The sequence below is a fragment of the Saimiri boliviensis genome, chromosome 3 (assembly GCF_048565385.1).
Source record: "Saimiri boliviensis isolate mSaiBol1 chromosome 3, mSaiBol1.pri, whole genome shotgun sequence".
Taxonomy (NCBI): domain Eukaryota; kingdom Metazoa; phylum Chordata; class Mammalia; order Primates; family Cebidae; genus Saimiri; species Saimiri boliviensis.
Window position 1 is genome coordinate 7,243,821 of NC_133451.1, and position 24,715 is coordinate 7,268,535.

Sequence of the window (24,715 nt, forward strand, 5' to 3'; positions counted from 1 at the left end):
TTCATAATTCTTGATTTAGTTACATTTATTAAGATTATTACTTAAGCATAATTAATAAGGTACAATTTAATGCTACTTTTCAGTTATGCTCTTTGTCGTTTGATTCATTATTTAGCTGTGTGGTGAAGTAGATACTGCGATTATGCTCAGTTCTCAGGTAAACTGAGACTGGGGCAGGTGGCAGGTCAAGTTCTTTGTAAAGACCACATGGCTGGTGACAGGAGCCAGGAATGGAATCTTTCTGACTTCAACCCATTATGTCAGATCTATGGACTGTATCAGTTGAGTCTGCCATGTGAGGCTCTCATTACTTTCTTTAAAAAGTAACAACAGTAGATGCTGAAAAGTCTAAAACTATTTTGGGGGTGGGCAGACAGTATGCACCCTGCACTGTAACAGCTATGTTAGGGATAGAAAGAAAGCAAAAGTGTAATCCCAGCACTTTGGGAGGCCAAGGCGAGTGGATCACATGGTCAAGAGATCCAGACCATCCTCGCCAACGTGGTAAAACCCCATCTCTACTAAGAATACAAAAATTAGCTGGGCGTGGTGGCGCACGCCTGTCAGTCCCAGCTACTTGGGAGGCTGAGGCAGGAGAATCACTTGAACCTGGGAGGCAAAGATTGTAGTGAGCGAGATCACACCACTGCACTCTAGCCTGGGTGACAGAGTGAGATTCTATCTTAAAAGAAAGAAAAAAAAAGAGAGAGAGAGAGAGGAAGGAAGGGAGGGAGGGAGGGAGGAAGGAAGGAAGGAAGGAAGGAAGGAAGGAAGGAAGAGAGGGAAGGAAGGAAGGGCGGGTGAGCGAGCATTGTAGGTGATTCCTGCACAAAATAGCCAGATGCTGGACAAATGAGAATGCACATATTTTTAATGCTTTGTGAGCTCACAAGGGTCTATGGAAAATCCCCAAATTACTCTAGGATGCAAGATATATCCTAGAGTAATCCGAACTCACAGAGATAAGTGCAGGCAAATTCAGAAGCCAGTTTTACTACAGAGCAAAGGCTGAAACCTGCAACACAGGGACTGAGGATTAATATTGGAGGAATGGGAGATGAGGCTGTGGGATGTCTCAGTTAGCTAGAACACCCAGTGAGCGGCGGGAGGAGAAAGCCACCTGCTGGAAAAACCCTCCTCCGCACCTGCTCCAGGTGAAACTCTTCCTGTGAGTTTTTCATCAAAGGCTTCTGCTAACATGAGGAACAAATCCAAGTGTACTTTAGCCATCCAGTCATGAAATCGCCAAGGTGATAAATTAAAATAATTCCAAGGTGGTTAACTGTCTTCTTGCAAAGACAAATCCTCTCCAGAAAAAAAATTTTCTGAATGGGGCAGCTCAGGATTTCCATAGATTAAGTCTAGCCGAATATGAGCTCTGAATCGAAGGAAAAAAAGTCACTGAACACATAGAGAAGCCCGATAAGGTGAACTGCATACAGGAGAAGCAAGCCAAAGCAGGTTAAGATCCCTGAATACTTCAGGGATGCCAGTGATCAACACAGAATCTAAAATAATAATAATGCGTGAAACTGTTAAAGATATTACAAAAATGATTTAATTTTTTTTTTCTGTTTTTAGTCAGGGTTTCACTCTGTCAAGCAGGCTGGAATGCGGTGGCCTGATCTCGGCTCGCTGCAGCCTTAACCTCCCCGGCCCAGGCAATCCTCCAACCTCCCTCCTCCAAGCAGCTGGGACTACAGAGGCATGCACCACCATGCCCAGCTGTTTTTCTTTTATGTAACTTTTGAGGAGATGGGGTTTTACCCCATCTCAACTGGGCTCAAATGATCCTCCTGCCTCAGCCTGCCAAAGTTCTGGGATTACAGATGTGAGGCTACCACACCTGGGCTGATTTTCATACTGGTCAACATGGTGAAACCCCGTTTCTACTAAAAATACAAAAAATTAGCTGGGCATGGTGGCGCGTGCCTGTAGTCCCAGCTACTCAGGAGGCTGAGGCAGGAGAATTGCCTGAACCCAGGAGGCGGAGGTTGCAGTGAGCCGAGATCGCGCCATTGCACTCCAGCCTGGGTAACAAGAGCGAAACTCCATCTCAAAAAAAAAAAAAAAAAAGTGTTATTCACCTGGAACATATAGTGATTTTAAGCTTGCATATATTTAATAAAAGACTCAAAATATCAAAAAGAACAATTGCTAAAACAGGGAGAAATTGATAAATCTATTATCATAGTGGGAAATTTCTGCATACTTCTGTCAGTGGTTGATTTAGTGATTAAATGAAACACAAGTAAAAATGGAGATGAACACATTTAACAAGGTGTTTTAATGCACGTGTACAACTCTTACAACTAAAAACTGACGAATGTGTATCTCCAGCATATATTGGAACAGTTAAAAATAATTGACTATACAATATTATTTTAATACTTTTTGACAAGGAGAAATTAATTTTAAATCATTTTTTAAAAGATGATTATAAAGTGTCCATAATTTTGACTTTGGAAATTTTAAAATTGATTTTTTAAAATCGATTTTAGATACTGATTTTAGAAAAAAATCAAAATTAAAAAAAATAATTTTAGAAATTGATTTTAAAACATACTTTTGAATAATTTGCAGGTCAGAGATAACATAATGGAAATCTAAAAATACAGAGAATAACTGTGATACATGCAAATGTGTAGAATTCAGCTAAAGCAGCTTTAGGAAGGAAATGTATGCCCTAAACTGATACTAGGGAAGCAGAAAGGCTCACAATTAAGATTACATAAAAAGGGGAAAAAGTAAGACGTTTATTGTTTTTTATTTTGTTTATATCACATTTCTTCTAAAACATACAGATATTATACCTCAATAAATATATATATTTATTTTCTAATAAATGGTGATACATTTATTGAGATTTTGCTTCCAGGTTTCAGGGTGCAGGGGAGGTTTATCTTGCTCCCCAGTGGGCTCCAGGCTCTTGGTCTCTCACTTACCCAAGAATGGGAGAGGGGACCACACTGGACGCAGTGTGATCGCAAGTAAATATCAAACCCCAAGGCGTTTTTGCAGAAAGGGATTTACTTAGGCAGAGAGAGAGAGAGAGAGAGAGAGAGAGAGAGAGAGAGAGAAAGATGAAGGGGAAGGGAGAGAAACAGCTAGCTATCAAACTGAGTGAGGAGAAAGAAAAGCCGCTCTCACACTGAGTGAGACGGGTTCCCAGAGGGGGAAAGCTCCTCTCACAGTGAGTGAGAGAATCCAGAAAGATGGAATCCAGAAGAGAGAAAGAGCTTCCACAAAGTTAGTGGAAGGGGACCCAAGTATGGAATCCAAGGAGGTGTGAAATAAGGGAACTTTTAACCTGGAAGGAATTCCCACCTTCTCCAAGCCCTCTTGCCAATGAAAAGAGTTCCTTTAAACTTCCACTGGAGTGATTGGTCTTTAATCCTTTCCTGTATGCGCCAAAGTTAAACAAAGACCATTAAGTCTCCCAGATGGAGCCGAGGGAGAAGGCAGGTAGGGCATGTCACTGGCAAGTTCCTGCCCTAAAAACTATGCCCCCTTGTGGACCTGGGAAGAGAACACATTCCCTCAGTATATTTAAAAGTATATGCATTTTGGGAGGCCAAGGTGGGTAGATCACCTGAGATCAGGAGTTCAAGACTAACCTGGCCAACACAGTGAAACCCTGTCTTCACTAAAAATACAGAATTTGTCGGGTGTGGTGGCACATGCCTATAGTCCCAGCCACTCAGGGGACTGAGACAGGAGAATTGATTGAACCCAGGAGGCAGAGGCTGCAGTGAGCTGAGTTTGTGCCACTATACTTCAGCCTGGGTGAGCCAGGTCGAGACTCCTTCTCAACAAATACAAGTATGTTTCTTCTGAAATATAGCATAAACAAAATAAAAAAAAACAAAACTGCCATAGAATTGATAAAGTGAAGAGTTGAATCTTTTGAGAAAAGTCTAATAAAATAAACAAACCCTTGGCAAGAGCAACCATTAAAAAAATAAAAGACATTAAGAGTATAAAAAACAACATGACAATAGATGCAGTAGAGTTTATAAAAATAAGGGAATTTGAAAACATACTTTTGAATAATTTACAGGTCAGAGATAACAAAAGAAAGTTAAAATACAGAGAAAAACTATGATATATGGAAATCTGTAGAATTCAGCTAAAGCAGTTTTAAGATTTTAAGAGGAAACTTTAATACATATGAATTCAAAAACTGAAATGAAATGTAAAATTTTCTAGAAAAATGCAAATTACCAAAATTGACTCAAATAGAAAAAAAGTCTGCATATCCCTGTCATCATGAAAGAAATTTATTCCGTAGTTTAAAATCTTCCAAACACAGACAAAAGACACCCAACTCCAGTAGTTTTGTAGATGAGTGTTGCTAAAGTTTAAGGTATTTTTCCAAACTCATATATGAATTATTCCTGGTGTTAGAAAAATAGGGAATATTCCTCAATTCATTTCACCATGCTAGATAATTTTAACACCCAAACCAGACATGAATAGTGCAAGAAAGAACAACTATACTTCAATCTTGCATGCGAACACAGATGTACCATTTGAAAACAAAATAGCAGAATACAGCCATCTATTAAAAAATTAATACATTATGGCCAGGTTGGGTTTATTCCAGGAATATAAGGTTGGTTTAACATTAAAATATCCATTTACAAAATTCACCTGATTAACAAATTAAAGCAGAGTGACTCGTATGATGATTTTAGAATATAGAGAATAAGTTTTTATGTTAGTCTGTTCTTGCATTGCTATAAATAAATACTTTGAGACTCAGTAATTTATAAAGGGAAGAGGTTTAATTGGCTCATGGTTCAGCAGGCAATGCAGGAAGCATAATGCATCTGCCAAGCTTCTGGAGAGGCCTCAGGAAACTTACAATCATGGTGGAAGGTGAAGGGGAAGCAGGCGTGTCTTACATAGCCTGAGCAGGAGGAATAGAAGTGGGGGGAGGTGCTACACACTTTTAACCAGATCTCATAATAACTCTATCATGAGAACAGCACCGAAGGGATCATGCTAAACCGTGATCCAACCAGCTCCCACCAGGCTCCACCTGCAACATTGGGGATTATAATTCAACATGAGATTTGGCCCCACCCAAATATCATGGTCTTCTCACATTTCAAAATATAGTCATGCCTTCCCAACAGTCCCCCAGAGTCGTAACTCATTCCAGCAGTAACTCAAAAGTCCAAAGTCTCATCTGAGACAGTGTAAGTCCATTTCACCTATGAGCCTGTAAAATAAAAAATAAGGCTGGGCACATTGGCTCACACCTGTAATCCCAGCACTTTGGGAGGCCGAGGCAGGTGGATCATGAGGTTAGGAGATCGAGACTATCCTGGCTAATAGGTGAAACCCTGTCTATAATAAAAATACAAAAAGTTAGCTGGGCGTGGTGGCAGGTGCCTGTAGTCCCAGCTACTCAGAAAGCTGAGGCAGAAGAATTGCGTAAACCCAGGAGGCAGAGGTTACAGTGAGCCAAGATACTGCCACTGCACTCCAGCCTGGCAATGAAGCGAGAATCTGTCTCAAAAAAAAAAAGTACAATTTAATAAAACAAAATAAAATAAAAAACAAATTAGTTACTTCCAAGATGCAATGGAGCCACAGGCATTGGGTAAATATTCCTGTTGCAAAAGGGAGAAATTGGCCAAAAGAAAGGGCAAGTTCGAAATGCAAGAGTAGTTGTCATCTTAGGATGAAATGCAGGATGGCAATCATCATCTTAAAGCTCCAAAATAATCTCCTTTGACTCCATGTCTCATATTCAGAGCATGCTGGTGCAAGAGATGGGCTCTGAAAGCCTTGGGCAGCTCTGCGCCTGTGACTTTGCAGGATTCAGCCCCCACAGCTGCTCTCAAGGGCTTATGTTGAGTGACTGCAGTATTTCTAGGCACAGGATGCAAGCTGTCAGTGGATCTACCACTCCAGGGTCTAGAAGATAGTGGCCCCCGTATCACAGCTCCACTAGGCAGTGTCCCAGTGGGGATTTGGTGTGGGAGCTCCAACCCCACATTTCCCCTAGTAGAGGTTCTCCATGAACCTGCCCTAGTAGAGGTTCTTGATGAAAGCTCTGCCCCTGCAGAAGGCTTCTGCCTGGACATCGTGGCTTTTCCATATATCCTCTGAAATCTAGGCAGGGGCTCCCAAGACTCACTCTTTCATTTTTCATTCTGTGCACCTGCAGGCTTAACACCACATGGAAGCTGCCAAGGCTTATAGTTTATATCCTCTGAGCAGTGGCCCAAGCTGTACCTGGGGCCCTTTGAGCTGAGGCTGGATGCAAGGATCAGAGTCCCAAGGCTGCACAGGGCAGCAGGGCACTGGGCCTGGCCCAGGAAACCATTCTTTCCTCCTGGGTCTCTAGGCCCGTGATTAAAGGGCTGCCATGAACGTCTCTGAAATGCCTTTGAGGTCTTTTTCCCATTGTCTTGGCTATGGTGGGCTGCAAGTGTTCCACACTTTTTACACTCTGCTTTCCCTTTAAATAGAAAGTCCAGTTTCAGGTCATTTCTTTGCTCACACTTATGAGCATAGGTTGTTAGAAGCAGCTAGGTCACATCTTGAGTGCTTTTCTGCTTAGATGTTTCTTCTATCAGATACCGCAAATCATCACTCTCAAGTTCAAAATTTCACAGATCTCTAGAGTAGAGGCACAATGCCACCAGTCTCTTTGCTAAAGCATAGCAATTGTGACCTTTACTCTAGTTTCCAGTAAGTTCCTTATCTCCATCTGAGACCTCCTCAGCCTAAAATTCATTGTCCATATCACAATCAGTATTTTGGTCACAACAATGTAGCAAGTCTCCAGGAAGTTCCAAACTTCCCCTCATCTTTCTGTCTTCTTCTGAGCCCTCCACACTTTTCCAACCTCTTTTGGTTAACCATTTCCAAAGCTGCTTTCACATTTTCAATTATTCTTGTAGCATTGCCCACTCCTCAGTACCAATTTTCTGTATTAGTCTGTTCTCACATTGCTATAAAGGAATACCTGAGACTGGGTAATTTATAAAGAAAAGAGGTTTAATTGGCTCACGATTCTGCAGACTGGGAAGCATAATGCATCTGCTCAGCTTCTGGGGAAACCTCAAGAAACTTACAATTATTGCAGAAGGCAAAGGGGAAGGAGGCACATCTTACATGGCTGGAGCAAAAGGAAGAGGGAGTGGGGAAGGTGCTACACAGTTTTAAACAACCAGATCTCACTGTAACTCACTCACTGTCACAAGAACGGCCCCAAAGGGATGGCGCTAAACCATTCATGAAGGATCCACCCCCACGTTCCAATCACCTTCCAGCAGGCCTCACCTCCAACACTAGGGATTACAATTCAACGTGAGATTTGGGTGGGGACACAAATCAAAACCATATCATTCTTTTACTGAATTTAACATCCATTCAAGATAAAACTCCTTAGCAAATTAATAATAGGAGGAAACCTCCACAGAGTACTTAGCCAAAGCCCACAGCGAGTATTACACTTGAGGTGGTTAGCATGAGGCGGACCACTGCCCTGAATTCCAGGTGGAGGAGATAGAGCCTGCAGAGGGAAGAGCAGGTCCAAGGTTGTTTAGTGAGTTAGGGGCAGAGTGAGGCACCAGGAACAGTTAGCCTTCAGTTTATGATTCATCTGCTCATCCTAAAAGCCCAAGAAACACCCTCAGTACAGCCCTAAAATGCAGAGTAGTGCTTTTTACTTGATACCACTCTGATTTCTATTAGTGTAATAATTGGAGAGTACAACACTTACATTTTTTATCTTAAAACTCTTTTGAGGAATTCCTAGCTCCAGTTTGTTTAGAACAGAGAGTTAGCATGTCCTGAGTTGGGAGCAGCTGATAAATCAGATGATGCGTGTTATTAAATGGGTCGTAAGGCAATGCATATGATACGCTTTTACTTGAGTTTGCATTTGGAATGAAGACAAACCTGTTGTTTTGTTCCAGATATTAGACTTGCATTCTGCAATTTGCTCATTCTGTGTAAACCACTTTCCTACCAGGAATGAGCTTTTAGGCTGTTCAACATTCAGGAGAATTAAAAAAGCATGAAATGGAATGCTGTGGAAGAAATTACTCCTAAGGAAACCATATCAAGTGTACCTTATCTGATGAAATATTCAGACTATTTTGCGAACTCGGAACATACTCAGGGCTCAGTCAGATCAGAAGGCCAACTGACAGTAATAGGCAAATTTAAGTGGGATGGACTTACTCCTGACAGATATCATGACCCCAAACAAATGGTACCCACTGTATTTGCATTTCAGTTTAAATTGCTGTGTATTTACTTTCCCAAGTCTGATTTGGCTGCTGCTGCTTCTTATTTTATTGTTTTTTGTTTTGAGACAGAGTCACTGTCACTCAGGCTGGAGTGCAGTGGTGTGATCCCAACTCACTGCAACCTCCACCTCCTTGGTTCAATTGATTGTCTTGCCTCAGCCTCCCGAGCAGCTGAGACTATAGACATGCACCACCATGCTCAGCTAATTTTGTATTTTTAGCAGAGATGGAGTTTCACCATGTTGGCCAGGCTGGTCTCAAACTCCTGGCCTCAAGTAATCCTCCCACGTCGACCCCCCAAAGTGCTGGGATTACAGGTGTGAGCCACTGTGCCGAGCCTTGGCATCTTCTGTTCTTTTCTCTGGCCTTCCTCCCATATGCCACTGGCCACCTTCTGTTGATTCTGCCTGGATTTTCTCATTTCCACCTTTGGCTGCCCAGCTTCACTTGTCTGATGTGTTAGATCTGAACAACAGAAATAAGCTTGATATTAGCCAGCATCGATGGAGCTCTCATTATGTCCAAAGCAGTGGGTTATGTGTTTAAACCTATGTCCATCTCATGACGTTTTCATACCCATTCTAGAGATGAAGGAGCTGAGGTTTAGGAAGATTAAGTCATTTCACCAAGATCCCACAGCTGAAACGCAGACTTTAAACCTCCTGCCTCCAAAGCCTATGCTCCTGTCCTAACCTCAATTTCTGCTTACCTCCTTTCTCCCTACTCTAGTTAACCCTCTGCACGATGGTTAAGGGGATGTTCCTGAAAAATAAAAGTGATGACTCACAGCCCCATCCCCAGCTCTGAATTTAAAAATCCAACCTTTCATCGCTCCCTCTCTCAGATCCTGCGTTTTAGCCCCTGGACCTTCTTGCTGCCTCTGAGCATCGGAGACACATTCAGGCATGTGTCCCTTTGAAGGATCTCTGCCTAGAATGCTTCTGCTCTACCGACTTGCAAACTCCATAGTCTAAGACGAACTCAAAATGTTACTTCCTCTCTGAAGCCATCCATGATTCCCTCTGGCAGAGTTGGTCTCTTCCAGCTCCTGTAACCCTCCATCCCGAAGCAGATGGTGGCATTTCCATCACTGCAACTGTACATGAGTGTCTCCCTCACTAGACAGTGAGCTTTCGGAGTGTAGGGGCCATGTCTTCTTCACCCACGAATCTCCCAATCTATTATATCTCTCCCTTTCTGTGTGTGTCTGTCTTCCCCTCCTTCCCTTTTCCCTCCCTCTACCCATGCTTCCATCCATCCATCCATCATCAACATTCATTCAGCAGATAGCTGTGGAGTAATTACTAGGGACATTTGAGCAGAGTGATGGGACCCAGAGTCAGAGACACCTGAAATCACCCCTAACTCAGACTCTTGCCCAGCTCTATGATTTCAGATTTAATTATACACTTTTGCCTCAGTTACCTTATATATAAAATTAGATGATGAAAAATTCCTATCTTGTTTTGTTTTGTGAAGATTAAACAAAGTAATTCATGTAAAATACGTTGAATAAAAGCTGGCACCATATTGGCATTCAGTAAGTGCCAGCTGCTGTCATCCCTATTGTCGCCATCATCATCATCATCATCGTTATTATTGTTACTCTTTCTGCGCTGGGGAGAAAGGTGAACACGTCAGCGATGCTCCTGAGTCCCCGCCCTCAGCATTTAAAACCTGGAGAGGGCCGGGCGCGGTGGCTCAAGCCTGTAATCCCAGCACTTTGGGAGGCCGAGGCGAGTGGATCACGAGGTCAAGAGATCGAGACCATCCTGGTCAACATAGTGAAACCCCGTCTCTACTAAAAATACAAAAAATTAGCTGGGCATGGTGGCATGTGCCTGTAATCCCAGCTACTCAGGAGGCTGAGGCAGGAGAATTGCCTGAACCCAGGGGGCGGAGGTTGCGGTGAGCCGAGATCGCGCCATTGCACTCCAGCCTGGGTAACAGGAGCAAAACTCCGTCTCAAAAAAAATAAATAAATAAATAAATAAATAAAACCTGGAGAGGAAATCGGGCATTAGAGAAGACAATTCTGAAACCAGTTTTTGGATTCCAGTTGTACCAGATGGCAGGCAGGTGTAAGGGTACAGGGGTTTCGAGACACCATCAGCAGATTGTAAACTGTGGGACACATTTCCACCTTATTTTCTATTCCTAACCAGGGCTCTCCTGGTGCTTGAAAATCTCTGTGTGTTCCACTGTTCCTCTGGTGACACACGCTCAGGTGTGAGCCTCCCTTCCCCTCGAGGTGGGCTGGGGCTGGCATCTGTGTAGAAGTGGGCTCTCTGTCTCCAGCTCCTGGCAATGCTGACAGCATGACAGCGCACACTGCTGGAACTCTACTGGGCTGTGTTTCCTTGTGGGATGCTGTAGTGAGAGGGATGGTCATAGTTCCACATCTCAGCATGCTAGGAGCTCTGCTCAGGAGCTCTCAAAGCCTCGGCACCCAAGTGTTTGGCTGGGATGGAAGGTTCTCCGTGCTGTGGCCTCCATGTTACAGAGACATGCAGTCTTTCTCTGGCTGATTTTATTCTCTCGTGGTTCTCAAATAGTGTTTCAGAATCTTGGGGGCTTTGAGATCCTTTTGAGTGTTTGAGGCAACCTTTGGCCTCTCTGCAGAAAGACAGACCATTCTGTACCTGTGTGGGAGGGTTAAGGATCATCCTCCCCGGTGAACTCCAGCCAGGGCCTCTTGGGATTTAACACCTTGTCCACCTTCCAGTCCCACCTGCAGTACTGACCAATCTGGTAAATACTGGGTTAAATGTGCCTACATTCTCCAAGACCTGGGGCCCTCCTTCCTGCCCCTGTCACCCACCTAAGCAGGCTGTGGACAGTCTCTTATGCTGACATTATCTAATCCTGGTGGCCTAAGAATGCAGATTACTGTTTGGCCAAGGAGAGACAGTGTAGCCCATTGGTTAAGAAAACAATTTCAGAGCCGCCTAGCCTGGCTCCAGATTCTGGATCTGTCACTCAGTAGTTGCATTATCTGGCAAATTAATTTAACTCTATCTGTCTCAATTTCGCTACCTACAAAGCAAGAGAACTAAGAGTATGTGTTCTGAAGGGTTGTTATAAGGTTCAGTGAGATTTACGTATAAAAAGTACACAGAGCAGTGCCGGGCACACTGATGGTGCTGGTGGTGGAGCCATGGTTGCTGTGTTCCAGCCTGGCTTTTGCCACGGTGGGCACATGCAGATACTCCACTGTATACAGTGACAGGTGCCAACCAGCAGGCACCCAGGCACTTTGCAGGCAGGGAGAAGGAGACACAGCCCTGCCCTCAAAGAGCTCACACTCTAGCAGAAAGGCACAGGACAGTCATTTTGGGTAATGGGGGAAATGGAGCACATGCCAGGGGTAGTGGCTGGGCATGTGAGTTGAGGGCACCTGCGTTTCCCAAGGAACTCAGGGATCCCTTCACTGAGGAGCCCTTCATCAAGAAGGTTCTTCTTAAGCCATGGAGTGAAAGAAGACAGGATTGGTCAGACAGACAGAGAAAGGCACTGCAGATGGAGGGAACAGCGTATGTGGAGGCGTGGAGGTGACACAGGAGTGAGAGATCGTGGTGCACTTACACTGCACCATGTGGCACAGCTGGATGGGGAACCAGCTAAGACAGGGCCATGCCAGGCTTCCAGCAACATGCCCAGGAGGTCAGACGTCCTGCAGCGCACCTACTGTGTGCAGTGGGGCTCACCGTCTTTCCCTGCCTTGTGCAGGAGCTCCAGGATCTGGAGAGGAAGCTGGAGGACCAGCTGGCACAGCAGGAGGCAGCCCAGCAACAGCAGGCCCTGGCGAGCTGGCAGCAGTGGGTGGCCGATGGGCCCGGGATTCTGAACGAACCTGGGGAGGTGGATTCTGAAAGGCAGGTCTCTACTGTCCTGCAGCAAGCCCTGAGCAGGAGCCAGACACTACTGGAGCAACATCAGCAGAGGTAGGCTGCGTGCCCCATGGCGATCAAAGAGCTCAGGCATCTCCCACTCAGCCTGACCTTGCCCACCCTGGCTCTCACCTTCCTGCGTAAGGTGTCATCCCATCGCTCCCGCACGAGCTACTGGCTTTGTAGCTTCCTCCTTCTTCCCTGGCGTCCTTCTTCCCTTCAATTTAATATCATTGAAGTTTTGCTAAACATAATATTTTTAAACTTTTTATTTTTAAATAGAGACTCACAAGAAGTTGCAAAGATAGTAGGGAGAGTGCCATGTACCCTTCCCCTCTTGGTAACATCTTACGTAGTCATGGTATGTGAATTGACACTGGCAAAGACAATGAACTAGACTCGGCCTTATTCCAGTTTCACCACAAACATAGTATTTTATGTCCTGCTTCTGTAAAATTATAAAACAGTCCCTCAGGCTTTTTGTTGTTGTTGTTGTTGTTGTTCTTTGTGTTGTTTTCAATTCACAGGAGACACTTAGCCTCGGCTGCGGCATCAAGAACTCCTGGAAAAACACAATTTTTAACAGCTTCATACTTTTCCACCGTGAATAAAAAATGAACGTGGAAAGGACTGGAGGCAAAGTCTATACACAGTGTGGCTACTTTTTGAACACACACACCAAATTAATTGGAAGGAAATAGACCAAATTTCAATAGATGTGATTTCTGGGCAGTGAGATGACAGATGATTTTCATATGTTTTGTGACGCTCTTCTGTATAAACACATCGAAGTGCATTTCTGTCCCATTGAAATCATTGTGCGAGGGGGCTTCATTTGTGTGGTTGGAGGAAAATGCTCAAAGGTTCTGGCTTAATTTAGCCTGGGATTTTAGGGCATATCATGTTCATATGCTCCTGGAGGAGATGGCTTGTGATCAGACTTTTGATTTGAGTTGCGCCCGCAGAAGCTTTGGGGTGTATTAGCCAGCAAGAGCATGAGGGTGAGATCCACGAAGCCAACTTGACCTGGCTAAGGTGTGTGTTAAGCAGACCCCCTCGTGTGGGCATCAGGTGCCAACCTTTGGTTCTCAGTCTGCTTCAACCCAAGGGTGCATGGTGGATATAGACCCCGGATCCTGGTTTTCTTGGTCATCACCACGAGGACTGAGGCAGAGTTTTCCAAGCAGCATCACAGAGATCACCCTGTAAAGTCACAGAAACGTCTCATTGTACCTACCATGAAACTTTTCACTGCGAGGAGTCTCCTTCCCAGGGAACCCTCCTTGACATGTTATGTGCAGAGTAGCCTAGGCAAGAAAAGGAAGACAGTCTTTCTGGCCATCTCTTTCTATAGACATAGTTTTAAAATTGTGTGGCTTAGATGTGTGATTCTTTTGTTATTAAAATAACTAGGCTGGGTGCAGTGGCTCACGCCTGTAATCCCAGCACTTTGGGAGTCCGAGGCAGGTGGATCATGAGATCAGGAGTTTGAGACCAGCCTGACCAACATGGTGAAACCCCGTCACTACTAAAAATACAAAAATTAGCCAGGCATGGTGGTATGCACCTGTAGTCCAGCTACTTGGCAGGCTGAGGCAGAAGAATCACTTGAACCTGGGAGGCGGAGGTTACAGTGAGCCAAGATCATGCCACTGCACTCCAGCCTGGGCAACAGAGTGAGACTCCATCTCTAAATAAATAAATAAATCACTAGATGATCTCATAGTATCACTTTCTAACAAAACCAAACTCACGTATATTTTATTCTCACTCTAGTTTGAGAGAAGAGCAACAGAACAGTGTCGTCCTAGAAGACTTGTTGGAAAACATGGAGGCAGACACCTTCGCAACCCTGTACAGCCAGGTGAGAGGCCACTGGCCATGTCTGAGGCCGCCCCTGGCCAGCACATCACTCCATCTTTTTCTCAGAGTCCGCATTTCCTCACTTGCAGGATGGTGATGAGAAGGAGCCTTGGGAACCGCAGAGCACATGTGTGCAAAGCCTCTGGCACAGCCCAGCACACACAGAGGACACTCAGTCAGTGCTAATGGCAGCAACCACAACAGTAATCACGTTTCCCCCGTCGATGTTTTCTGTGGTTTGACAGGCACCCAGATATTTTCCTTCTTCTCTATCTTGAACTAAGTTTAATATACAAAAACTAGGTTCTACCAGGAACAAAGTGGGTAAGAGAAAACTAGGCCAGAGCCGTAAGTCGGTGATATTGTACCCCACACGACACCTCTCTGAGGTGAGATCAGCCAGCCTTTCTCATCCTTGGCCAGAGTTGCAGCACTCACCTCCCTTCCGTATACACAGCCCCGAGGCCGTGCGTGGAGCCTTAGGCAGTCACGTACCTGACTGTCTGCTACTGGTCGGGTTTTATACGCATCCTGCGAGGGGCTTCCTGCGCTTCTGGTGTCTGTAAGTAGCAGGGAATATGATTTCAGACAGTGGTGAATGCAAGCCACATGCCTCCGGAGAGGCGCTTGCTGACGCAGTGACATCAGGGTCATGCTCTGCGATTCTTTCCACAGTTCCTTCTCACAGTTCCAGCTGCCATAACTTTCAGAGCAACAAAGAGGAAGTGGAAGAACTGTCACCATGCCTGCTCTTTCTCATAAAGGAAACAAATGCCCCCAAGTCCCTGCAGCAGATTCCCCTCCCAACCTGAAAGCTGGCCTGCAGGCCCTGCTAGCTGCAGGGGAGGTGCAGCTCACTTACCCCGGCCTCTGAGAAGGGAGTCAGCAGGGAGGAGGGGTTGGGGCACTTTTAGGTGTCCAGCCGGCTACATCCACAGACACACCCAGCTTCCTGAATGGATTCGTTTTTTTAATCACTGCTGTCACACATGAACACAAGCAGCAGCTTATCACAGCTATAAATTTACCTTTTAGTTCTGCAGGTCAGAAATGCAACCTGGGTTTCTCCAGGCGAAAATCAAGGTGTTGGCAGATTTGCCTGCCTTTCAGAAGCTTTAGGGGGAGAATCTGTTTCCTGCTCACTTAAGTAGTTGGCAGGGTTTGGTCCGTTGTGGTGGCAGGACTGAGGTCCTTGTTTCTTGCTGCCAGCCAGGGGATATTCCTGGCCTCCGGTGGCACCTACATTCCTTGGCTCATGGCCTCCTTTCTTCATCTTCAAAGACAGCAAAATCGTATCTCTCTGGCCCTTCTTCTGGCCTTGTTGTGTCTCTCTCTGACCTAACACAGAAGGAAGAATCTCTGCTTTTAAGGATCTACATGATGATTACATTGGAACCACCTGGATAATCTAAGCTAACTGCTTTCCCACCCCGTCTCCAGGCCCTTGACCTTACTCCCATCTGCAAAGTACCCTTCCCCTTGTAAGGTGACATTTTCGTAGGTCCCAAGATGGGAGCGTGGACATTTTGGAGAGGGGTCATTATTCTGTCGACTGTACAAAGCACGGTACCAGTGTTGGCACTGGAGTGACAGTGTCCAAACAAGGCAGGGAGGAGCTGGTGCCTCCTGCACACCTGTCATGCACTGAGTGCTGTCCTAGGTACTTAGGTCCGTTATTCATTTAATCCTTGCAGAAAGATGGGAAACAGGCAGTATTATCCTGTTTTATGAGTAAAGGGACTGAGGCACAGAGAGGTGGTGAGGGCATGAGGGCTCGCCGCTGCTGGTGGGGGGCTCAGGATTCAGCCCAACCTGGTGCGCTCTTCCTGACCGGCTCTGAAGGGTCTGAAGCAGATGGCCACCCCTGGCCTGTGTCTCTGCATAACTGAGCCACCTCCCACTCTCAACTTTGATTTCCCCACCTTTTTCTTTGCCACTTTGAGACTTCACAGAAAGCCAGTATCACCAGTGGAATTTCACCCAGGTTCATTTCTAGATTGTGGGCCCTTTCCAGTTGTGAACTCTGCATGCATCTCAGTCAGCTTCTGCTATTGTTCAAACTTCCTAGATTGGATAATTTATCAAGAATAGAAATTATTGGCTGGGCACGGTGGCTCACGCATGTAATCCTAGCGCTTTGGGAAGCTAAGGCAGGCAGATCACCTGAGATTGGGAGTTCCAGACCAGCCTGACCAACATGGAGAAACTCCGTCTCTACTAAAAATACAAAAAATTAGCCAGGTATGGTGGCACACACCTGTAATCCCATCTACTCGGGAGGCTGAGGTAAGAAAATCACTTGAACCCGGGAGGCAGAGGTTGCAATGAGCTGAGATTGCACCATTGCACTCCAGCCTGGGGAACAAGAGTGAAACTCTGCCTCAAAAAAAAAAAAAAAAAGAATTAGAAATTCTTTATCAATTTTCTCACAATTTTAGAAGCTGGAAAGTCCAAAATTAAGGCACCTTCAGATACAGTGTCTGGTGAGGACAGCTCTCTGCTTCCAAGAGGGTGCCTTGTTGCTGCGTCCTCCGGAGGGCAGGAAGACCGTGTCCTTGTGTGGCAGAGGGGATGGCAAGGCAAAAAGGGCCTAGCTAGTTCCCTGGAGCCCTTTTATAAGACACTAATCCTATACTTGAGGGCAGAGCCCTCATGGACTCATCACCTCCCAAAGGCCCCCCTTCCTAATACAGCGGCATTTGGATTAAGTTTCAACATGAATTTTGGAAGAGACACAAATGCTCAAACAGTAGCACTCTGCTGAAGAAGTGGCTCTATGAGGAGTAAATGCGGCCACACTGGAAGCTCTGGGAAGCAGGGACCAGGGAGGGTTGTTGTTTTTCTTGGTCCCCAGCTTGATGCTCGGCATAGTCTGCCTAATAATATATACTCAGCTGAATTTCTTTCTTCCCAACTCCTGTGTATTAATAAGAGTTCTCCAGAGAAACAGAACTGATAGGATGTGTCTCTGTAGAGAAATTTATTTAAGGAATTGGCTCACAGGATTGTGGAGGCTGGTGAGTCCAAATTCTGCAAGGTTGGCCTGCAGGCTGGAGACTCAGGAAGGAGACGCACTTCGAATCCAAAAGCGGTCTCTGGAAGTATGATCTGCTCAGGGCTGGTCAGCCTTTTTGTTCTCTTCAGGCCTTCAACTGATCGACTGAGGCCAGCCACATTGTGGCAGGCAATCTACTTTCCTCAGACTCCACCAGTTTAAATATTAATCTCATCCCAAAATTCCCCACGGAAACAAGAGGAATGTTTAACTGGACATCTGAGCTCAGTGGCCCAGCCAAACTGACATGTCAAATGAACCCACACACCCAGGCTGGAGGAAGCCCCATAGTTTGCCATTTTCTTTTTTGTACCAGAGAAAAGAATCATCAGGAAGCTCAGTCCTCCAACGTCCATGTGTCCTTCCTCCTCCTGCTGCTCCTTCATCCTGTGGAGAGGGGCAGGGAGGAAGCGGGGAGAGAGGCTGTCCACTGGCCACTCCTGGCCTCTCTGTCGCCCTCCTCTGCCTAGAGAGTATGTCCCTGTGTTGTTTTATGGTCCATTTCTTTAATTTTTTTTTCTTATTATTTCAACTGGGGAACAGGTGGCTTTTGGTTACATGGCTAAGTTCTTTATTGGTGATTTCTGAGATTTTGGTGCAGCCACTACCCGAGCAGTGTGCACTGTACCGATGTGTAGTCTTTTATCCGTTCACTACCCCCCCCACCGTGAGAACCCAAAGTCCATTATATCATTCTTATGCCTTTACGTCCTCATAGCTTAGCTCCTCTCAAAAATAAGAACATACGACATGTGGTTTTCCATTCCTGAGTTACTTCACTTAGAATAATGGCCTCCAGCTCCATCCCAGTTGCTGCAGAGGCCATCATTTCATTCTGCGCTGTGGCTCAGTCGTCGTCCATGGTGTATATACACCACACTTTCTTTATCCACTCGGATGATGGGCACTGAGGTTGGTTCCATGTTTTTACAGCTGTGAATTGTGCTGCCGTAAACATGCTTGTGCAAGTAAGTGCCTTTTCCATATAATGACTTCTTTTCCTCTGGGTAGATACCCAGTAATGGGATTGCCAGATCAAATGGTGGTTCTACTTTTAGTTCTTTAAAGAACCTCCATACTGTTTTCCATAGTGGTTGAACTAGTTGACATTCCCACCAGCAATGTGCAAATGTTCTCTTTTTACCCTTGTGATCCACTTCCGTCTGTAGATGCGGCATCAGATTCAAAGCTCATGACCCACATGGATGCTTTTTGTGTCACCTCTTTCAGGAAGACTTGACCCGGTGAACTGACTTACCTGGAGGATTAGTGATCAGGGATCATTGCAGCTGGAAGGGCTGTGGCAATGGGCTGGTCTATCCCCACGTTGACTGGTGGGATCCCTCTTCCTCAGGGTGTTTATGAAGTCACTGTTTATCCATCTTGTATCCAACAAATGTCTGTTGGTTACGCTCTGTTTCAGGAACTGGGTTAAGTGCTGGAGACAGGGAATTGTGCATCAGTGACTTCATCCTAAGAGCCTAGGTCCAGAGGCACACTGGAAATGGGGCAGTTACAGCAGAGCTGGTTAAAACCAGTGTGAGATCAGAGGAGGGACACCTGACCCAGAAAGTGGGGTCGGGGAAGAGTCGTGCAGAGTGCAAAAGAATGCGTTGGAGAGAGACAGAGAGTAGCTTGGGAGAAATATGTTCTTGGCAGAAGGAAGCTCATGGGTAAGGGCTGAGTGGCCCTGGAGAGCAACAGTCAGGGAAGGACGAGTAGTTCGGCGTGACAGTGGAGGGAGGCCGTGGACAGGGAGTGTCAGGATGTGGAAGGAGCTGTGGTATTTGGAGCAGTGCCTTTCCCTGTGCCTTCAGTGAAAGCACTTACCAAGGTCATAGCGACCTTGCGTTTCCAAGTGGTCGAGTCCCTGTCTTTGTTTCTCCTGGCCTCTCTGTGGTCCCTGACCCCCGAGCCCACCCTTCTGAACACGTTCTCTCCTTGACTTCTGGCACCTGGACTCACTGTCTCCCACCCCTGGCCGCCCCTGCTCAGGCCCCTTGCTGGACACTGCTCCTCACGGCCTTTGGGTGCTGAGCACCCAACAGCGCTGTCCTTGGGCCTCTTTTCCTCTCCAGCTGTGGTCACTCCCTTGTTGATGTCATCTACATATGGCTCACTCCTAATCCATCTCCTGAACTTGAGGCTTGACCCACAGCTGCCGGCCGCACACCTCCATTAGTGCCTCTGTCCAAATGGAGCTGCAGGGAACGTCATTCCCGCTGCCACACTTGCTCCCCAATCTCAGTAAATGGCAGCTCCCTTTACCCAGTGGAAGACTGGTGCCATCCTGTATCTCTCTCCTCCTTTCCACAGAAGTTACTGGCTCTGCCATTGATATGTCTCTGAAGTCGGCTCACCCCTGGCCACCTCCCTCCCCTACTCTGTTCAAGCTGCCTTCATCCCTCGCCTGGGATACTCTTCTTCCTCCACCTCTCTTGCTGCAGATGGTCCATTTTCACACAACACCCAACGCAACCTTTTAAAAGTGAAAGTCAGCGCATGCCACTCCCCTGCTTAAGGTTTTACCATGACTTCGCATTTCAGTGCAAATACAAGGCAAAATCCTTACATGGTGAAAAGGCCCCACGTGAGTTGACCTTCTGTCCTTCTGACCTTTCTCCATCCCTGTCCTTGTCCCATGCTCCCTGCCAGCTTCCCCTCTCGGGGTCTCTGCTCTGGTTTCCCTTCTGCCTCTGTTTGCCCATGGCTTCCTTCTTCCCTGCATGCAGATGGCTGCTCAGATGTCACCTCCTCAGAGAAGCCTTCCCTGACCACCATCTAAAACATAGGCTGCCCCTACCCATCACCCTCTGTCCCTTTGTCCTACCTCATGTTTCATCCTTGCCTATCTGTGTTTTGAATGCCTACATCTGTCTCTTTGACTTGACTGTAACCCTGGTGAGGGCAGGGACTTTATTTCACTCGCTGCTCTCACTCCAGTGCCCAGAAGGGCATCTGGCACCTAGTAGGTCTCCACCCTCATGTTATGAGTGAATAAGTGAGTAAATGCACCAGCAATGTGCTGTGGCACGCTGCATAAAGACATCCAACAATGACCATGTCCCAATCCCTGGGACCTGCGAGTGTGGTCTTACGTAGCAAAAGGAACTTTGATTTGATGCGTGATTAAGTTAAGGATCTTTAGACGGGGCGGGGGGACTCCCCTGGATCATCCATGTGTTCTTAGAAGAGGGAGGCAGGAGGGTCAGGGACAGGGGAGAAGGCTGTGTGATGATGATGATGGAGATGGAGATGAGAGGGAGGTGATGAGGAAGGGGGCGGGCACTAGCCCGGGAACACAGGCGACCTGCAGCAGCTGGAGGAGGCAGAGACAGATCCTCCCCTGGAGCTCCGGGAGGAACCAGCCCTGCCCACACCTTGACTTTAGCCCAGTGAGGCTGATTTCAGACTCTGGTTCTCCAGAACTGTACGTAGATACATGTTTGTCGTTTTATGCCACAAGTTTATGGTAATTTGTCACAGCTGCATAGGAAACTCACAGATGCCACCGCAGCAGCAACCGGCATGGGCTGAGTGCCTGCTGCTGGCCAAGCACTACATTCAGCTGCTTTGTAAAGTCAAGATTCCTTCTAGGTGAAGGTAACGAAAATTCGACTGAAACTGCTTTGAGCATAAAAGGACATGGGTTGATCGCCTGCTGTCCTCCAGAAGAGCAGGGCTGAGGTTTCTGGGCTCAAGTGGCCAAGGGACCCTGAGTCTTTCTGCTTCTCCCTCTCTCTCCTCTGTTTCTTTGTGCCCACTGATGAACCTTCTCCACACAGAGGGACACGTGTAACTGGCAGCCCTGAGCTCATGGCCTTTCAACACCCAGGCGTCCTGACGATGCTGTGTAAAATGCATCTCTCTCTCAGATTTGCCCTGTAAAACCCCAGGGAAGGTTTTTGATGGGCAAGTGGCCAGACACCCTGCCTCGTTACTGGGAGAAGTGGTTGGTTTTTGTGTCTTTGCAGCGCAGAACAGTTTTACATGCCCCAGCTCACTTTGTCTGCACAAATGTCTTTGCTGTAGGTATTATTGTGACCCCTACTTTTGAGACAAGGTCCCAGTCTGTCACCCAGGCTGGAGTGCCATGATGCAATCATGATTCACTGCAGCTTCAACCTCCCAGGCTCAAGCGATCCTCCTGCCTCAGCCTTCCAAAGTGCTGGGATTACAGGTGTGAGCCACTATGCCTGGCCAAAACCTTTAACTTTGAAATTATTTTAGATTCACAAGAAGTTACAGAGCTCGTATAGAGAGTTTCAGGCCCCTGACCCCCATTTTCACTCAGTTTCCCCCAATGCTTCCTGTCAGACAGCGTCAGAACCAGGAAGTTGACATCGATATGAAGTGTACGATAGTTCTCTGTCATTTTATCTCATATACATTCATGTAACCAGCACCACCACTATCAAGACACAGAGCTGCCAACCACCACAAAGACCACCTGTGCTGCCCCTTGATGGTCACACCCCCTCGCCTGCCCCACGCAGCCGTCTACTTCTGCTCTCCAGCTCCAAGCGTCATCACACGCAGGTGGCTACATGCATGGAATCATGCAGCACGTGACCTTTGGAGACTGGCTGTTTCCCCTCAGCTTAATGCCCCTGGGATGTTTCCAGTTCTTTCTTTTGACTGCAGAGTGGTATCCTGTGGCATGGGTGTAGCACGGTGTCTTTAATCATCCACTGGTTCCGGGACACTTCCGTTGTTTCCAGAGCCTGCTGCTTGCCTGGTGCCTAATGGCTTCATGGAATGTGAGGAGGAGGAAAGAGCACATTCATGAGGATCTCCCTGCTGCACACTGCGGCTTTTGCTGTAGGGATTTGGGCACTGCCTCAGTGACTTGCAAGCAGCTAGACAGGATGGATGGTGGCTTTGGAAGTGACCTGGGAGCCAAGGTTGCTGACCAAATAGATTTTTTTGATAGCTCCGAAAGTTCGGGAACATGTGTTCCAGACTAAGCTACTGAAATATTTATCACTCCAGGTCAGAATGTCCTCAGAATATGATAATGAAAAAGGGTGGTTCAAGTTGAGGGGTGGCGAGGGTCTGAGCTCCCTCCGCTGTTTCCCTTAGGAGCTGAGACTGGCATCGTACCTGGCGAAGATGGCCGTGGTGCCCGGGGCCACGCTTCGCCGGCTCCTGAGCGTGGTGCTGCCCACAGCCTCACAGCCTCAGCTGCTGGCCCTGCTGGATTCGGGTGGCGAGAGACATCCGGACCACACGGCTGAGAGCAATGCTGGAGCAGAGCAGGCTGACGTGGGCAGGTGGAGGTGAGTGCCGTGGAGGGGCTGCCTCCTGGAGCGCGTCCCTGTCCAGAACGGTCCCCATGAGTCCTCAAGGTCACGGTAGGCCCATGTATTTTGTTCATGCTTTCTAATTTTGTCACCAATTTATTTTTAGAATAGAATCTTAAGAAAAGTTTACACAGAGCCATAAGTATGTCATGCATGCCCATTAAAGAAAATGTAAAAAATGCATAAAAAGAGGAAGAAGAGGCCGGGCATGGTGGCTCACGCCTGTAATCCCAGCACTTTGGGAGGCCGAGGTGAGAGGATCACCTGAGGTCAAGAGTTCGAGACCAGCCTGGCCAAGATGGTGAAACCTCATCTCTACTAAAAATACAAAAATCAGCTGGGCGTGGGGACGCATGCCTGTAATCCCACCTACGCTGGAGGCTGAGGCAGGAGAATTGCTTGAACCTGGGAGGCAGAGGTTGCAGTGAGCCGAGATTGTGCCACTGCACTCCAGTCTGGGCGACAGAGCAAGACTTTGTCTGAGGGACAAAAAAAAAAAAAAAAAAGGAAGAAGAGAAAGAAATATCCATGGTTCTACCACCTGGAAAAATAACTGCTAGCATCCCGTTAACATTTCTTCCTCCAGAAGGTATTTCTCTTCTGGGTTTTATGAGTGTGTGTCTGCAAGTGTGGGAGCATGTGTTTGTTGGTGTATGTGTGTGAGCGTGTCATGCATGTAAATATGTGTATTTGTGTGTCGAGTGTGGAGAGGGCATGCAGTGGATACAGCCTTGCTACATTCTGCGTTTCAGAATCATGTAGCAGAAGCAATTTTGCTCCTTACCTGTTAACTTTCATGCAAATGTCCCCCATATAATTCCTACCCCATTACTTAGACTATATTTCCTGCTAGTGTTATTAACTTCAAATTTATTCTTTCAACGTTGTTGACATGTGGTACATGTGATTATTATGTTTACTGGCTCCTCATGCTGAGGGGTGTAGCATAGAGCATGGCCCTGTCATCCTGTCACTGGACGCTCAGTTTGGGCCCATTTCTTCCTTAATTATGGGTAACTCTTTGGCCAGTAAAGGTTCTTTATGGGGAAAGGCAGAAAGGGGTGTGGAGTAAGGTGGGTTTGGGGGTCAGCCAGCAGTGCCCCTGGAGAATGTAGTAGGTGGGAAACAAGGCTTCAAGGAAAGTCGTGGCCAGGATGGAGATGTTGAGCGCCAGGCCGCAGAGCTCGCAGCCTCAGCAAGGACGCCGAGGAGGCCGGGAGGGCATCTGGGAACCTGAGAGCCCGGGGAACTGTCATGACGGTGTGGATAGAATTCTGAGAAAAGGGGGAATGTTTTCCTTATCAGAGAGTATCTGACTCAAAAAGCCAGGAAGTACTTCTGAGGGTGAATAGAGTAAGGCTGGGGTGCGAGGAAAGGTGAGGAAGAGGGAACAGCAGCAGCGGGTGTGGGCAGGAGGCCACAGGGGCGAGGAGCCTTCCCAGTGGCCTTGGGGCCCAGCACAGTCAGGAAGTGCCATGTGGACCACAGTCAGAGGGCTGGGTGTGCGCTGGTCTGAGGGCTGGGCATGGGCGTGGTCACAGGGCTGGGTGTGGGCGTGGTCGTAGGGCTGGTTGTGGTCTGGGGTCAGAGGGCTGGGTGTGGGCGTGGTCACAGGGCTGGGTGTGGGTGTGGTCACAGGGCTAGGTGTGGGTGTGGCCAGAGGGCTGGTTGTGGTCTGAGGTCAGAGGGCTGGGTGTGGGTGTGGGCAGAGGGCTGGGTGTGGGTGTGGTCACAGGGCTGGGTGTGGGCGTGGTCACAGGGCTGGGTGTGGGCGTGGTCGTAGGGCTGGTTGTGGTCTGGGGTCAGAGGGCTGGGTGTGGGCGTGGTCACAGGGCTGGGTGTGGGTGTGGTCACAGGGCTAGGTGTGGGTGTGGCCAGAGGGCTGGTTGTGGTCTGAGGTCAGAGGGCTGGGTGTGGGTGTGGGCAGAGGGCTGGGTGTGGGTGTGGTCACAGGGCTGGGCATGGGCGTGGTCACAGGGCTGGGTGTGGGCGTGGTCGTAGGGCTGGTTGTGGTCTGGGGTCAGAGGGCTGGGTGTGGGCGTGGTCACAGGGCTGGGTGTGGGTGTGGTCACAGGGCTAGGTGTGGGTGTGGCCAGAGGGCTGGTTGTGGTCTGAGGTCAGAGGGCTGGGTGTGGGTGTGGGCAGAGGGCTGGGCATGGGCATGGTCACAGGGCTGGGTGTGGGCGTGGTCAGAAGCCTGGGGGTGAGTGTGGTCAGAGGAACTAGAGGGAGCCAGGGGGAGGCCACATCTGCCAAACTGAATGTCAAGTGACAGGATGACAGTTACATATTCTTTGCTATGCCCCTCCGTGGAATATTAGGAGCCAA

General features: G+C 47.4%; 1 protein-coding gene across 6 annotated transcripts in view; it reads left to right on the forward strand.

Annotated features, from left to right (window-relative positions):
• The window catches only part of EVC2 (EvC ciliary complex subunit 2), a 156,265-nt gene that overhangs the window by 127,516 nt on the left and 4,034 nt on the right, over positions 1 to 24,715 (forward strand). For 5 of the 6 annotated variants that reach the window (XM_074395877.1, XM_074395878.1, XM_074395879.1 and 2 more), the window contains 3 exons: positions 12,006 to 12,220; positions 13,943 to 14,030; positions 22,167 to 22,363. In XM_074395877.1, the coding sequence (XP_074251978.1) occupies positions 12,006 to 12,220; positions 13,943 to 14,030; positions 22,167 to 22,363 (500 nt within the window). The remainder of the gene's footprint in view (positions 1 to 12,005; positions 12,221 to 13,942; positions 14,031 to 22,166; positions 22,364 to 24,715) is intronic. The other variant, XM_074395880.1, reaches the window with a different exon arrangement.